General features: G+C 47.5%; 1 protein-coding gene across 1 annotated transcript; it reads left to right on the forward strand.

Moving 5' to 3' along the window:
• The first annotated feature begins 13,121 nt into the window (after positions 1-13,121).
• On the forward strand, positions 13,122-16,746 carry LOC135236261 (MARCKS-related protein 1-B-like). Its single transcript, XM_064302531.1, has 2 exons — positions 13,122-13,452; positions 15,083-16,746. Exons 1-2 carry the CDS (start codon positions 13,366-13,368, stop codon positions 15,749-15,751), a joined length of 756 nt encoding a protein of 251 aa, XP_064158601.1. The 5' UTR covers positions 13,122-13,365; the 3' UTR covers positions 15,752-16,746.
• The last annotated feature ends 267 nt before the right edge of the window (positions 16,747-17,013 follow it).

Here is a 17,013-nt window from a genome sequence, read left to right on the forward strand (position 1 = left end):
CCGTGGAAGACAATGCCGTAGACCCAGATACAGAATCTCTAACGTCGTTTGCAGTAGAGTTCTTTTAGAAAGAATCCTTCTTTCCAGCTATTGTGGAGCTACAGCCGTCTTTCCGCAATCAAAATTCTTCCATCGTACGGACAGAATTCATTGCCTGCATACAAGCACACATCCACGTCTAATGTAAATGTATGGGCTGGAGTGGGTTCTCGAGTGGGAGTGAATGACAAATGCTCGTTTGTGAGGATAATAACAAACGGTGGTTGAGATCCGGATCGCGCTTCACCCGCTGAACTATCTGCTTCCTCATAATACTCCTCATAAAACTGCAGGCACCCTTTCGACCTCATAAACATACGGGCCTGACCAGTGCTCTCGCTGCGATGTTCGGCCCCAGACTGCCAACGGTGAAAGAGAGCGTGTTTGGGTCACAGTGAAAGAGAACACAGTGTGTGTGTGTATGTAACAGAGAGTGTGTGTAACAGTGAAAGAGAGCATGTGTGTGTGTAACAGAGTGTGTGGGTTACAGTTTAAAAAAGTGTGTGTGTAACAGAGTGTGTGGGTTACAGTGAAAGAGAGTGTGCGTGTGTAACAGAGTGTGTGTAACAGTGAAAGAGAGCATGTGTGTGTGTGTGTAACAGAGTGTGTGTGTGTGTGTATGTAACAGAGAGTGTGTGTAACAGTGAAAGAGAGAGAGCTTGTGTAACACAGCGGCCCTGTGTGACCGGGCAGCTGGAGGTCCCCTGGAAAACCCAAGAATGTCTCAGCCTGGAGATTCATTAACACGCCATTTATCACGTTCGCTCTTTCACTTTCATTTTTCTTTCGTCCTCTCTCAGCCACAGCAGGGATTGTAGGGGAATACCAGCTGAGAAGTGGCCTCTGTTCTCTAAGCAGAAACGTAGAGGCCCTTTTCCCGTAAGTGCTGACTGCATGCATGTGAGGTACAGTACTTACCATACCCGCCCTTAATACTCCCCGCACATGTGCAGAGTACAGCATCTTATCCAGAGCGACTTACATGACTTTTCCTTTTACATTGCATTCAGTTATACACCTGGATATATGCTGAAGCAATGTAGGTTAAGTACCTTGCTCAAGGGTACAACAGCAGTGTTCTACCCAGGAATCGAGACTGTGATCTTTAGGGTGTAGGACCACTGCTGCTGCTACAAGACTACTACACTGCCACCCCAGATAATCTCTATACCAATGCTGAAATCAGAATTAATGACTGCAGATAGTAGCAGTGAGGATGGGAAATTAACACCTACATTTTATTTTACCTGCGGCTGCTAAGTTTACTCTACCAGCCACTTTGGCAGGTAGGCCTAACCACCCATCACTTGGAGGTCCTGTTCGATTCAAAATATCTAGCTTTCTGGAATAACTGTGAAATTGGCTGGTGAAATTTGGGATGTGGCCAGTGGATGAAAAAGTTAGTTTCCTGTCCTTGTAGCAGTTCTCAATTCTTTCATTATCTGAACATGCACCTACGCACAAAGAGTGAAACCTGCACTAGTTGGTGGCAGTCTAGAATAATGGGCAAGTAAGTGGTCTTGTAACCTAAAGGTCATGGGTTCGATTCCTGGGTAGAACACTGCCGTTGTACCCTTGAGCAAGGTGCTTATCCTGCATTGCTTCAGTATATATCCAGCTGTATAAATGGACGCAATGCAACTGCTACGTAAAAAAAAAGTTGCGTAAGTCACTCTGGATGAGAGCATCTGCCTGTAATGTAATGTAATGTAATACTTAAAACAGATCATGAGACGTGAATGCGTCAACAAAAAACATGGCAACTCATAAACATGCGATGCGCGCATGAATGTGGTTCCAGACGAATCACAGTAGCATCCAACTGGAAATATGTCAACAGGATCTCGTAGACACTCAGCAACGCTCGGATGCGAGAGGCGAACGGAAACACCGTCGCACGCGTTCGATAACGAACGCAAACTCAGACCGTTCCCGTTGCTCCCGCAGAAATCGGACAACGACGGCAGTTAATCATTACATTACATTACATTACAGGCATTTAGCAGACGCTCTTATCCAGAGCGACTTACACAACTTTTACACAGCATTTTACATTGTATCCATTTTATACAGCTGGATACATACTGAAGCAATTTCGGTTAAGTACCTTGCTCAAGGGTACAACGGCAGTGTCCTTACCCGGGAATCGAACCTGCGACCTTTCGGTTACAAGCTCAGTTCCTTACCCACTGTGCTACACTCCGTCCGTCCGTCCGTAATCGCACTGCCGTTGCAGCTGGCTTTAACGCATGCGACGAGTCATTACGTTTGGGCGCGTCGACTCGCTACGTCGTTTGCTTGTTGTTGTTGTTGTTCATTTAGTGACCGTAAATTGCCCGACAGCGACGATTATGATGGAATGAAACGAAGGAGAAAAGGAATTAAAACGAAGGAGAAAAAAAAATAAGAACAGAAAGTCTTGCTCGTCCATCCATCCATCCATCGCCCTACTATTTGGGACTGCGTGCATATAATGGGGCCCCAATCCCTCCACTGCCCCCCCATCCCTCCGACCAGGGAACAGGGAAGATCCACCCTTGGGTTATTTGTTTTATTTGGAGGGGGGGGGTAATTTAATGATAAGATGTATTAACCTGCTGGTGGTCAGGGGTTTTTTTTTATCAGTCACTCCTGCTGGCATTTAAAATGGTGACAGAACGGAAGGAGGGAAAGAATGACATGCAGCGTTATGGGGGGCAGGGGGGGCTCAGAACTTACAATTAATGCCTTTTATAGAATCCATTATTCAGGCTTTAACTGCTGGAGCAGCGTTCCCCTTGACTCCAACGGAGTAACTGCAGTTTCAAGGTTGCCTCTGGTGATTCTTCTGTTGTGCATTTAAAAGAGTGACTTAACAAGATTGTCTTTTTTTGGTTCTTTTGCTGGGGGGCGGGGGGGTCATCTCCCACTCATTCTTTCTCTTCTCTCTCTGTCTCTCTGGTGCTCAGATTTTGTTTTTCAGTCTCTCGAATCTTTCCAATTTCTCAAAAGCAAATTCGAGACAAATACTCTGTGTGGCATTCAAAGAAACAAATAAATAATTTTTTTTTTTTTAAACCCAGACAGCTCACAACAAATTAAATGCTCACCAAATTTGCAAGACTAAGAATAACAGAGAAATGAGAAAATGCGAAACAAAAATTGCAAATTCATGAATCAATCCCAATATCTCTCTCTCTCAGTCATTCTCTCTCTCTCTCACTTTCTCTCTCTCTCTCAGTCATTCTCTCTCTCTCTCACTTCTCTCTCTCTCTCAGTCATTCTCTCTCTCTCACTTTCTCTCTCCCCCTCAGCTTGTGATGCTCATCAGTTGACTGGGCTGAAAGTGGAACAATGGGACCTTTTTTTCGGGGGGGGGGGGGGGCAGAAATCTCATCCTGTGTCGAGGCATGAAATCTGGGCAGCCAAACAAAAAGAGCCATTGACTTCACACAGAAGAAGATAGGGTGGGGGTGGGGGGGGTGGGGACGGGGGGACGGGGGGAGCAGAGGGTGGAAGAAGGCCTGCAATGAGCGCCATTGAAATGAGTCCACTGGTCACAGCCAGGGGCATTCTGAAAAGTCCTGGCAGTGCGGAAGCCTTTCTCACAAAGGCCATGAGAGTCGTCACCCCCCCCCCCCGCCCCCCCCAGGGAGGCGAACATCACCGCTAAAGCCCTTTCCTGCCTTGCTACTTTCGAGAGAACTCAGTAGCGACGTTGCCACATAGCGATAATACAGATATGAGAACAGACTCACCAGACAAACGACTCTCACATTCCTTCCAAGCTCAGTTTTTCTCTCTCTGTCTCTCTCTCTCAAGGGGAGGATGCTTCTGATTAGCAACAGGAATTTCTGGTGTCCTGTTGAGTTGCAGCCAGGTGTAGAACTGTAGAAACGCACAAGCGGGAAACGGTGCTTTGAACGTTAAGCGAGTCGGCCGTGTGCCACGTTAGTGATAGCGATACAACAAAAAAAATAAAAAAGCTTGCGTAACGTTGCCGCAGCAACGCGATGATGACGTCACCATCGCGCCAGGCACCGAGGCCGAAAATGACACTAGTTCTAGTTCCAAGGCTGCACCAAGACTACCGGTGCCCGTGGCAACCAGTTGCAGCGTCCGCTCCCTGCATGTCACTGACTTACAAAAGACAATAGCAACTGACTATCATACACACACACACACACACACACACACACACACAGATACACACACACACACACACACCTACACACACACACACACACACACACCCACACACACACACACACACCTACACACACACACACACACACACAGATACACACACACACACACACACCTACACACACACACACACACACACACCTACACACACACACACACACACACACACACACACCTACACACACACACGGAAGCACAGACTCCAGTGAGGCAGATACCCTGACCCGACCAGAGGAGGATGGGTTTCCCCCTTGAGCCTGGTTCCTTCCAAGGTTTCTTCCCATCTGCCACAGGAAGTTTTTCCTTGCCACTGTTGCCTTGTAGGCTTGCTCCTGTGGGGGTTTAGGCCAGGGTTGTCTGTAAAGCGTACAGTGACAACTGCTGTAAAATACGCTACACAAATAAAATTTGATTGATTGATAACTCATTGACATAACGTTATTGGACACTGGACTCGGCCGGCTGCTAAAAGATAATTACCAGTGATGAGAACGACAGGCTTGAGAAACCTGCACTCCGCCAGGTTGGCTAAGTCCCGTCGGTGGCGAACGTGAACCAATCGGAGCGATCTCCGGGCCCGTCCCTGCGCGCGGAACGAATCGCGGTCCGCGACCGTCTACGAAGACAAAAGCCAAAAACGTCCCGGAGAATCAGCTCGGGAGCGTGGAACTCGAAAGGATCGTTCGAGCCCCAGCGAAAAAAGCCCGTCGAGCACCGCGCGCGGGCTCCAAACGAAAACAGACGAATGTGAACAACAGCTGCCTATTTACATAACAAAAAAAACAAACAAACACACGGCGAAACATTTGCGGGGTTTACACAAAGGCACTCTGTAGGAGCCGGAGCAGATGGTTTTGTTTCTTAACAATAAAATCAAAAAAAACGTTTCCCTTTATTTCGCACATCTTGTGCGATGCACCCTTGTGTGACGGCAGAATTGCATTATTGTAACTCAGGAGGGTTTCTCAGTAGGAATTTCTTCATGGGGTGGCCAGAGGGGGTTTACAGATTCAGTAAGAGGGGGGCGTACCATCAACAACAGTTATATTAGCCAATTATAATGTGCTATTTTGGGTGGAGAAACAGAAGTGGCACCTGGAGCGGCCAATAAAATTCCAGAGGGGCCCAGTGCCACCCCACTGGACACGCCCCAGTTGTAACTGTACCTATGCGTAGCTCATATGGCGTTTGCCTACCATGCAAGCTGAACAAATATAGTTTTTTTTGGCCAAAAACCAATCATCAGCCACATGCCTAAACTGTTAAATTTGAAAATTGCAAATTGGAAAGAATGGGTTGATCCAATATAACCTGGCTCATTTCGCACTGAAAGGAAGGCTGATTACTTCCGTAGGAATCCGGCATTGTGGCTAGTTTGGGCACATTTGGACCGATGTATAGAGGGATTTATGTTGAATGTGCTGAATAGAACATAGCTTTATCTGTCCTAGTCAGGAGTTTGTTTTTACACATGCAGACATCTACAGCCAGCATTGTTCCCATACAAAATAAATAAATAAATAAATACATTTTAAGAAACAATACTCTCTTTGCAACACAATATACGTGATGTGAAATGTGTGGAATTTTACTGGCACCAGGATGAGGATGGAAATAAAATGTCACTTTTTTATTGATAATATTTTGGCATCTTTTTAAAATGCAACTATTTAACGAAATTCAGACGTGTGAGTGTGTCTGTGCGTGTGTGTGCATGTGTACATGTGTGTTTGTGTGTGTATGTGTGTGTGCGCACGTGAGTGTGTGTGCATATGTGTGTGTATATGTGCGTGTGTGTCTGTGTGTGTGTGTGGTGTGATGTGATGTGGTGTGTGTGTGTGTGTGTGTGTGTGGGTGGTGTGTGTGTGTGGGGGGGGTAGTACTCTGTCGTCTACATGATCAGGCTCCATTAACGCCTACTTCCATTTACACCTCAAAGGGTCATTATCTGAACCCCTTACAAAAAACACTGATAACAAACCGTTAACAAGAAGGGGGGGGGAGTGGGCTGGGCATGACATGTTCTCTTGGCATTTTTCGGCTGTAGTAGCCTGCATCATAATTGATTTCATTTACACATGTTTTCCATTCCATTGGCTTGACAGTCAGCATCTTGGAATGCGGCCGCAAATCTGCGCCCCCACCTCCCCCCCAACCACCCTTCACCACCACCATTCCAGACCTCCAACCACCAAGCCACTAACCCCCCTCCCCCAAATTCACCACCCCCTTTTTTTGTGGGGGTCCAGATGGTCTATGGTGGAGGGGCACAACGACTCCAGAACGCTGCCGCCCCACCCCTTAAATCACAGGCCCCATTCACACATCCATGCACACATTCCTCCGCTATATCTCCTCTCAGATACCCCCCCCAACACACCACGTACACACACTCCCACCCACCCCCCCCCCCCACCCCCCAACCCCCTAACACCCTAGGCTTTGTTGCTGCTATCAGAAGCTTCATGTTCTAGATTCCTGAGGCGAGATCGCAAATATGTGATTAGAATGTTCTTATCTGAACATTCTAATGCTGATGTCACAATCACTGCCGGTGACTGAAAGCAACAGACTTCTAGAACAGTGGCTTGGAATTCTGAAGGAAAAAAAAACATCCCAAAAAGCCGACACTTCAAATAGTTAAAAAGCATCAGAATTGGACCTTTTTTTGTTTTCAAGGGCGAGTGTGTATGGAAGGGGTAAAGGGTTGGGAGGGCTATGTGTTTGGGGTGCGGTGAGGGGGGGAGGGGTGGCGACCATCACCCCCCAACACAGAGGCTCTGTTGTCTTTATCTTTTGATCTCTGAGGATGGCAGCGCGGGGTGTCACTACATTCTGTTCCAGTGAGAGCCCCGATTTACAAATAAACCACATCAGACAAGCAGCGAGGGACAGAAATTCCACTGGAAGAAATTCCATCGGGAGGGTCGGTCGTGGGGGACAGAGGGGTGATGGGAGGTGGGGATGGGAGGGGGTGTAAAAGATGACAACCCAGGCCAATTCTATTCTTTCTTTTGCCAATTTGTTATTTTATTCATTTCTCTTCTCCCTCTCTCCCTCTCTCTCTCTCTTGCTTCTCTCTCTCTCTCTCTCTCTCTCTCTCTCAAAAGCCGGGGCTGCAGTCTGTAACCCCCACGGCTTCCCCCACAGTGTGGAAGGCAACCCACAGAAAGGGTGGGGGTGGGGAATAATTCTTTGGTAGCGTATGCAGGCCTTGCATTCCATAGCTGACACTGGAGACTATGTCATCACCCCCAAAGTGAGGGGGGTGGGAAGGAGGGGTGGGGGTGGGGGGCGGTTAAGTGAGATTTATGGACTACTGAAAAAAAAAGTCTGCTACTCCTTTACCAGGAGCTTCAAACCACTTCCGGGAGATCAACCATCCTGTAGGTTTTCACTCCAACCCTAACAAAAGCACACCTCATTCAGCAGCTAGAGCAGGGCTGCCCAACCCTGTTCCTGGAGATCTACCTCCTAAGGTTCACTCCAACCTAAAAGCACACCTCATTCAACAGCTAGAGCACGGCTGCCCAACCCTGTTCCTGGAGATCTGCCATCCTGAAGGTTTCACTCCACCTCACAACCCCATCAACAGTAAGCAGCACCTTCGGGATCAATCTAAGTTCAGCTAAGCACTCATCACAAGCAGCTGCCACTGAATCTAGTCTGAGGTTCACTCAACTCAGCAACTCTCCCAACAGCTAGAGATCACAGGGGCTTTGACAATCACTTGCAATCGTCGGGACCGCTCCAGGAACACGGTTAGGCAGCCATGGGGTAAGTCCTGTTTAATGCACCGCACGCGCTCAGTCGCGACGATCTGAGCCTTCGCTACTGAACCGGACGGCCACAGCCGCAACCTATGCACCAGAGCTGGAGGGGGAGCAAACAGAACGGCCGCGTTTTCGCTAGCCAGACCATCCCATGATCCTCTGTGGAGACGACCCACTAATCCATATCATCCTAATGGCCGCGACCTCTGACCCCCCTTTAGGGCCACAGCAGGGACGGCCCAGCAGCGCCGCGCTGAAGGGCTCCACTGTTCTCTTCTGTCCCGCGAAACGGCGCTACGCGTGACCACCGTCCTGGCTGCTCGGCTCCCCCCCGGGGGAGCGACCGTCCAGGAGGCCCCTCGGCCCTGTCTGCGGAACCGTCGCCACGACGACGACGCGCAGACTCCCAGAAGAGCCTCGGGTTAAAGACGGTTGAATCGGGGGGTGGGGGGGGGGACTGGGGACGGACGCGGTCGCTTCTGAGCGGTCTGAATGATGGTTCTGCAGCTCCGTCTGACACGCAAGGGCACGGGGTGAAGGTATAACGGCAGGAACAGGCCCTTCAGCCCATCCAAGGCTTGTAGTGTGCCTACAAACTAGCTCGTATCCCCACACCCAAAGTCCATCCACGGTGACTCACTGCTGGCGACATGGCGGGGGCAGGGCCGCCACTGACTCCGTCTCAGTTCACATCTGCTCACCGAACGAGTCGCCGAAATGCAATCCGTTCATCAGCTGAAAAATCCTCAGAGGAAAGCTGTGGGCACTTTTCAACTCCTGAACTGAATTTCAGTTCATTTCCTAGAACGGACTGAGCTGAAATCTGACCACCCCCGCCTCCCCCTCACCGCCCTCGCTCCTGGCTCTCATGCATCCTCTCATGGCTCACCAACCAAGAAAAATAAACAGACATATATTGGGGTGATAGGTTAGCCTTAGGAATGCTGCTGGCATTTTACCCCATGGGAGGGGGGTATTCACACTTGTTACATCCATCCCCTGGTCCGGCGCTCCAAAACACCAGCGCGATAGAACGACCGGGCTCTTCGATGGATCGTCACGGCAACTCGCTAGCTCTCAGCCCGCCACTTTTAACAGCTCCCCTTGGCTCCCCCCTCCCCATCCTTCTCTAGCGCTTTCACCAGACCTAACACCTAATGAGGTGTAACCAGCCGATGAGTTTTCAATTGGGTTGCCAGATTCAGAACCTTTAAAACCCGGACAACATGCACGGCTGGAAGCTTATTTGTGAGCGAGGTGGAGAAATGGAACGATGGTGGACCGGGTGGCGGCGTGGATCATAGACCTAGGGGGTAGTTCAGACGTGAATTCATTACCAACTAACAGTTAATTTTTTTCAAGCAGTTACTCAGAACAGACATTGTATTGTCCTTGTCGGGACCGCGAACCAGACCTTTACAAATAATTTTAAAACCCGGGATCATCTGGTCAAAAAACCTGGCGGTCGATCTGGCAACCCCTAGTTTTCAATCAGGCACGTCTTTGGACTCGCTGTCTCTCTGGGGACTGCTGCTTTTCCCCTGGCAGGGGGGAATTACCGCGCGTCGGTCCCTGAGCTGCACACCTGTGTTTGCTCTGTACGCTTCTCTGGACAATAAGAGCGTCTGCTGAATGCCAGCGGAGTGAAGACACGCTCCCTGTGGCACCATTACGACTGAAGCCATGGCCAGAGTGAGCCCAGCACAACCCATGCCTGTGGGGGGAAGGGGGGGGACACAGGTGGCTATAGCAGGTCTGCCTGCATGTTTTTTTTGTTTCCGCCAACTGGCCTGACTCAATTAGTAAATTACCTCTATGAACCGATTCCATTTCGTGCAGATTATACGACAGAGAAACATCGCATGTCGGTACGCAAAAACAGGCTGTCGTTTGTTAGCTTGTTGATAAATGCGGCTAAAAACGTCAGCTGGGCACATCTGATTGGGCTGATTAAATATCCAGGAGCAGAGGCTGGCGTGAAGTTCAGGAGCAGATAAGGCCCTCTTCGCCCCACCCCCCGGGTTGCTCTGGCCCAGGGTAGGTTGGCTGCAGTCAGCAGGCTTTTATGAGCCATGAAACACATAATCAGCACTGAGGAAGAATTACACGGGACTTGTTGTTTTCCTTGTTATTTTTTTCTTTTCTTACTTTGCTGATTGTAAAATCCGGAGTGAAAATGTTGTGTTGACCTTGCGGCTCGTATGTGACGCTTTTTAAAACCCCACGCTAACTGATGCTTTATGGTCATGGCCCTTGTGTTGAAATGCTCTTAAATCTTGCGTCTCTGGAAGTTTTTTTAACCTTGAGTGAAAATTGAAACGACTGACTTTATCTTACATGTAGCAGTATGCAAAATGTCCACGCGTCATTCATACTGTTTATTATACTACATACATTTTAGTCAACTGATTTTTGTCTCAGCGTCTTGCACACGTTTATAGAGTCCAGCCAATATGGGCTTATAAGACATAGAGACTACAAGTATGCTCAAACTCATAAGCGATATGTTTAGTGTTCATAAGCACATTATTTGCATTCTTATATCACATACTGAGTAAATATATGCATTCAAATATTAATAATAATCACTGCAAGTTACAGATACAGCACACAGCAAAATGTCTAGTGTTAATTCAACTCATGGCAGTGTTCATTCAACTCTTAACAGATTAACACTTGGTCCCACATTCCAGAGTGGGACACCAAACGTTACCTGTTAAGAGTTGAATTAACACTGGACATTTTGCTGTGTGCCAACATTCTGAACACCGAAAAAAAAACATCTAACTGCAACTCTGTTTACTTTTGGTTTTGCATAAATGGGATTTCCCATGAGTTATGGGGCAGCAGTGCCGCACAACGCTCAGAGAACTGGGTTTGCAACGCTCTGATGTCATCGCCGTGGTTACCAGACACTGCCGCTGTGGCCCTTGAGCCAAAGGTGCTTAACCTGAATCGCTTCAGTGAATACCCAGCTGTATAAACAGATTGTATGTAAAAAAAAATAAAAAAATAAATGAACTAATTCTTTAAAAAAGAGTGTAAGATTTTATAGAATCCGTGTCTCTTAAATGTCCAAAACGGTGCCACCCAATCGAGTGCCATGGAATAGGCGAGAGTATGCCTGATTTCCGTTCCGACGGATTGCTACACCTACGGATTTCACTGATAAATGTCCGGGCTTCATTCTGTTCTCATAACGATACCCATGCAGGCCGCATCTCGTGTCCTGCGTCTATTTCTGTGTGTGCATTGCGAAACTCCTGCCAGGCAGTTCCCTTTTTTAAAAAGGCAGAAAAGTCCCCGCTGTAATATCTACTGCCCTTGCCTAATTAATGTGTCTGTTTGGCGAGGTGGGGGGGGGGGGGGTTTCCCTGGGTGTGAAAGTCCAGAAAGTTTGAAAGACACACCGGGTTCTTTTCAGGCAATTTTGAGGCAACACCTCACACCTCAGCTTCAGGGCAGAGAACATGAGAAGCGAACCATGTACAGCCCCCCCCCCCCTCCCCCTCCAGTGAAAACCTGTGTTCAAACTCCTGTAGGCTATATCATGACTCAGAAAATTGGCTAGCCGTTATGATGACAGGTTTATTAATAAAGATAGGAATCAGTGAGTGGAAATGGGGGGGGGGGGGATATATATACTAGTCTAATACATAGATGATTGCGTGTGGTTTTATGATAGCGCCGAGCTATGACTTCTCAGTGTGTCTGAAATCCTCGAGATTGTTAATCTCGTTTCAGACGGCTTTAAACAAAACGTGAAATGTTATTTTATGCCATAGCCTACTCCAGTGAGTTCAAATTCGCAGTGCGGTCACGCTAACCGACGGCAACGGCGAGCTCAAGTGGCCTGACCTCGCTCCTCCAAGCTGTCACGGTACGTCCAGAATCCAGTCAACCGGTGACCCTCGCACGCTGGCATAAGAAAATCCGGTCAGTGTCTGAGGGTTCAGTGCGGTATAACACTGAAAATTAGCGTCGTAAAATTTCGCAGCGGTCGACCAGGCCGAGCTGTCTCTCTAACTCAAGAGAAACCCAGATTAAAATATTAAAAGTTTGTTTATGTGGACATTACCACCGTTTCGATGATGCTGCTAATTTGTACAATGTTAATATTACCTTTAAAATATTACTATCGCGTTATCGTTGGTTAATCATTTAACATAGGCTATAAACTTACAAATAATTAGGGCAATTCAACTGAATTGTATGTAAATAAATAAATAAATATTTTGTGATTTGAAGATTTGAAGAAAAATAGCGTTGTGATTTGAAGATTGGAACGTGAGGCACCGCCGACAATACATACAAATTTACTCAGGGCGACCAGCGTACATTACTGTACCATGATGCAGCGTTTCATTGAACCTGAGCATGCCGAAGCCACGCGCCAGTGACGTACGCTAATATCCAGCTACGTAACGAAGGGAGATGGAGACCTTTGATAGGGCAGAGCCGCGGGCAAGAAATTCTGTCAACTGTAAAGAATCTGACTGGCTGCAAACGACCAAATTACTCGAACAGCAGAAAACGACTTTTTTCTGTGCACTTTTTTACTCGTTCGGAGAACATTTTAACTGGTTATCCCGTGCTAGAAAATATGGTTACTGTGGTTAGGAGGCATAACATTTGTGTCGAATAAATGAAAATTATATTAGCGTTGGCAGTACTTTTTTCTCCGCTTTACCAAAAACGTGCAGAACCGAACACAACCGAAGTCGATTCACCGAAACATTGAACTGAAGGTTCCTGTTACTGGCTCTGGCTAAACGGGTAGCTGCCATGCCGAGAGAAAAAAATGCTTCAAAGTTTCAGCATTGTTGCACAGTAGGCAACCAATTAAAACCCACACTAACGGTCTTCCTTCAAATACCGAAAAATACGCCCGGTCCTGTCTAAATTTGTATTCCACTTCTGGTGAGACAGTGAGCTCGCAGGCTACTTCACCATACAGCTCACGGCAAGTTGTTGATATGACCCTACTACGCCGCGATGAAAATCTCTCTGCTGCTCGAGACGGGAGAGGGAGGGGGGGTCGAAGCCCCGGCCCACAGACGGAGATTGGGTACTATACTATTGGCTACGCCTATGGGTGGAGTTTTGAATTATTTTTGAGGCTGGGTAACGCTAGCCACACTTGTAGACATCGTTGAGCTCCCGGGTCGTGAATATTGGGGCTGCCGGAGTATTTTTTGAAGAAACTTTTCGTTCTGAAGAGGGAAAAAAGGATTATCTCCTACGTCTGGCTACCAGTTGCATTTCCTACCAGTGCTGGGGATTTAAAATCTAAAAGGCCGTTGAGGTTTTATTTTTAGATTTTTTTTTTCGTTTTTGGTTCGATAACTAGTTAGTCACGTAAAGGAAGATGGGTTCGCAATCGTCCAAGGGTGAAATGACCATCGAAGGAAAAGCCGCCGTTGCCGACCCGGCGGCCGCTAAAATTAATGGCCAGGTAATACCCCCTCGCGTTGTCTCCATTGACATTCCACACACACCCCCTGAACGCAAGCTGGCCAAGTCTGCGTTACATCTGAAACGTGGTGTCTGTGTAATGATGGATAGCAAACTGGCTTTGCACCTGAATGGAAATCGAATTGATGACCCATATTTGACCTAGATTTTACGGACAGAAACGTTTCAAACGAAGACCGGTTTATTAAACGAAGAAAGTTTATTGATGTTACATTATTTGAGCTAATGATGAGCCGTTATGTAGTTATCCAGCTAACATCGATTGCGTCTAAAAAAAAAACTGATCACATCATTTTGGCGTGAGACATATACTATTTTTTAGGACAGAATATGAAATTAAAGTTTGATTTGTGCCTGATTCGTCAGTTGCTATGTAGCACTGTGTATGGATTTTTGTTCACCAGTGAAGTTCAATTTAATCGAACTGATATTTATATTAAATGTTTGATTAATCAACTCCCACGCCATTTGACTGCTCTGTTTTGCATGCTTTCTGTGGGGCTAAGAGAACGCTCGATAGTCTAGGCGAGTGAACAAAAGCCGACAAACAGACTGCTGCCGGAGGGATGCAAATTAAAAGACTCGAGGCGCATTTTGCAGAGTTGCCAGCGATGCACACCGAATATAGTTAGCTCGCTGTGGTGATGGAAGTAGGAACTAGCTAGTCAAGATATCTATTTTATGTGCTTTTTGTGTGGCTGGCAAACCGTTCGGTGTGTGTGTGTGTGTGCGTCTGAATGCGGCGTTCGTGCACAAGGGAGCTCTCTGTCGGCACATGCGTTAGCTGCTGTCTGGCGCTCGGCGCGCGAGCTCGATGTGTCTGGAACGTAGAGGGGATGGCGAATTCATTTTTGGTGGCTGTTTTTTTTGATGGGTAAATTTAAAAACCAGTCAAATGCTAGACGTATAAACAATCGTTGAAAGGCTAATTGCAACGCAAAGGTGAAATCAACCTGCCAGTTTTTCTTTTTCATTTGACTGCTTGAAATTGTTTTACATGTAGGCTACACAATAAATGTCGAGCATAAATGTAAACTTACATAATAACATAAAACATTGTAAGATGATCTGCCCTTAATCTGTCTGTCAATGGCCAAAGCATAGATTTTGGTGTCTTCTTTCAGCCACGTCTGAATATTCAATTGCCATTGCCCGTTTCTAGTGGTACGTGCACGTACGATTCGACTGGCTTTCCTTTTGTTTCAAGATGAGCATTCGGCATTTCGTTGAACTAGATTTCCCCCTAGTGATCCGCTGTGGTACTGCAAGGCGTGACCTGCAAAATGAATTAGAATCGCGCTCTTAGAATGTATGTCACGATGTCTAAGCGGTTTTATAAAAAATTCAAACGGATGTTCAATTTGGTTAGTGAATCTATTGAGTTCGAGTCCAATACTTTGAGCATGTGGGTAGACAATTTATAAAAATATTTTTAAAAAGGAATTTCTCCCCTGGAATTCTTAATGAGGTATATGTATATTATTTGGTATGGTCTTTGACACATTCGATGACTGGTGTTGTTGTGTGACTTGGATTGTTTTTATAATGGAGCCCCGCCCCAAATTAATAAACAAACAACGCTAATTGATTTCGGTCCTTGTCTGCTACAGGAGAACGGCCACGTGAAGACAAACGGCGACGTGTCGGCCAAGCCCGACGGAGACGCCGCCGCCGCCGCTGCCAACGGCAACGGCTCCGCGGAGGCGGCCGCCAAGGAGGCCGAGACCGGCGCGGGGGACGCCATCGAGCCGGCGCCCGCGGCCGAGGGCGAGGCCGCCAAGGCGGAGGGCGGCGAGGCCGCGCCCAAGGAGACCAAGAAGAAGAAGCTCTTCTCCCTGAAGAACTCCTTCAAGTTCAAGGGCATCACGCTGAAGAAGTCCAAGAAGCCTGCCGCGGAGGCTAAGGAGGAGGCCGCCGCCGCCGCCAACGGCGCCGCCGCCGCCGGCGAGGAGAAGCCGGCGGAGAACGAGTCCGCGGCGCCGGCGGCCGAGGAGGAGGAGGAGAAGAAGGAGAAGAAGGAGGAGGAGGCGGCGGCTCCGACGACGGCAGAGCCGGCTGCCGCGGCAGCAGCAGCACCAGAGCAGGAGGAGGCCAAGGCGGAGGCCGCACCCCCCGCGGAGGTGGCCAGCGCGGCGCCCGAACCCGCCAAAGCCGATGAGGAGCCCCCCGCCGTCAAGGCGGAGGAGCCCGCCGCCGCCGCCGCCGCCGAGCCGGCCGTCGCCGAGCCCACCGCGGCCGAGGACACGACACCCGCGCCCTCCGAAGCCAACGAGGAGTGACCGCGCGCTCGCCGAGGACTCTGGGAACTGTTGTTTTTCAAGATTAAAAAAAAAAACAAAACAAAACAAAAAAAAAACAAGAGAAAGAAAGAAAGAAAGAAAGAAAGAAAAAATATATATAAATATATATGAGACTTCTTGTGCCACATTCTTTAAAAAATGTAAAATATTATACAAAAAAAAAATACAATTATCACACAGCTGATTTCATCCACAAGTTCACAGACTTTTTTTTTTTTTTTCTGCTGATGGAGCCTTTCGACCACGCCCCCCCTCTCCATGTTCTTGGTGAAAGTCGTGCCAGGTTCCTGTTTGATGGCATGCTGTTCTTTCGGGGGGAGGGGGGCAGGTGGGGGTGAGGAGGTTTGGGAATGGAACATCCGTGGAAGGAATCAAGATGTTGACTTTTTGCCCCCTCTTCTTCTCCAAGATGTCAGCCGTTTCTAATGGTGTGGCAGCCGCTGTCTTTCTCCAACCCTGGATCTGAGTTTCCACAGGCAGAATGGAGCGAGGGATGACCTTATCCTCCATTTCAAAGGACTGTTATATGGACATAAACCTTCCAGAAAAGAAAAAAACATTAACTTTTAGAATATTACATTCCTGTTTTACCCCCTCCCCCTCCCCCCCAAACCCCCTCCGGTATTATGTGCTGTATAGAGGAGAAAAGCATTTTAAATATGGAAAAAAAAAGCTTATAGTCTTTGTTTGTTTACAGTGTATTTTACTTTTTTTTTTCTCCTTTTGGCTAAGAACACATTTGAGCTTTTATTTTTCCGTCTGCTGTTCAAATTTCACATTTTCGAACAGGAGGTGGAAACCGAGCAGAAAACAGCCATCATCGCTCCACTTCTCTTTGTCTCTGTAAATAAGTTTTTGGCCAATGTCTTTTTTTTTTCTGTTTATTTCGCTAACGTTTAAAGATGATGTTAATGGTTTTATTGTAACGTTAATAAGGGTGAATAAATGTTGGGCCCGTACAGGCTACTGTGTAAGCTCTGCATCGCTTGCTTTGTTTCCGTCTTGCTGGTTTTGGGTTGGCGTTCGGGTTGGGGTGGAGGGGTGGGGGGATGGTGGTTGCTGGGGTTGGAAAATATTTTTCTTTTTCGAAGCGAAGCACTTATTTCTTATTTAATCCTGTGAGGACCAGGATCTAAATAGGGGGGCATCTAAATAGGGCGATTAAGTACTATTCAATAATTGAATATTTTCTGTTTGTTTTGTTTTTTTTTGCTGTAGAACTATAACAGGCCGAATCAGAA

Source organism: Anguilla rostrata, chromosome 1 (assembly GCF_018555375.3).
Source record: "Anguilla rostrata isolate EN2019 chromosome 1, ASM1855537v3, whole genome shotgun sequence".
Taxonomy (NCBI): Eukaryota; Metazoa; Chordata; class Actinopteri; order Anguilliformes; family Anguillidae; genus Anguilla; species Anguilla rostrata.

What these genes read in the sequence shown, in the direction of transcription:
- LOC135236261 (XM_064302531.1), top strand. Translation starts at nt 13,366, where the DNA reads ATGGGTTCGCAATCGTCCAAGGGTGAAATGACCATCGAAGGAAAAGCC. An exon ending in CCGCTAAAATTAATGGCCAG is followed by an intron (nt 13,453 to 15,082) that starts GTAATACCCCCT and finishes TGTCTGCTACAG; the next exon opens with GAGAACGGCCACGTGAAGAC.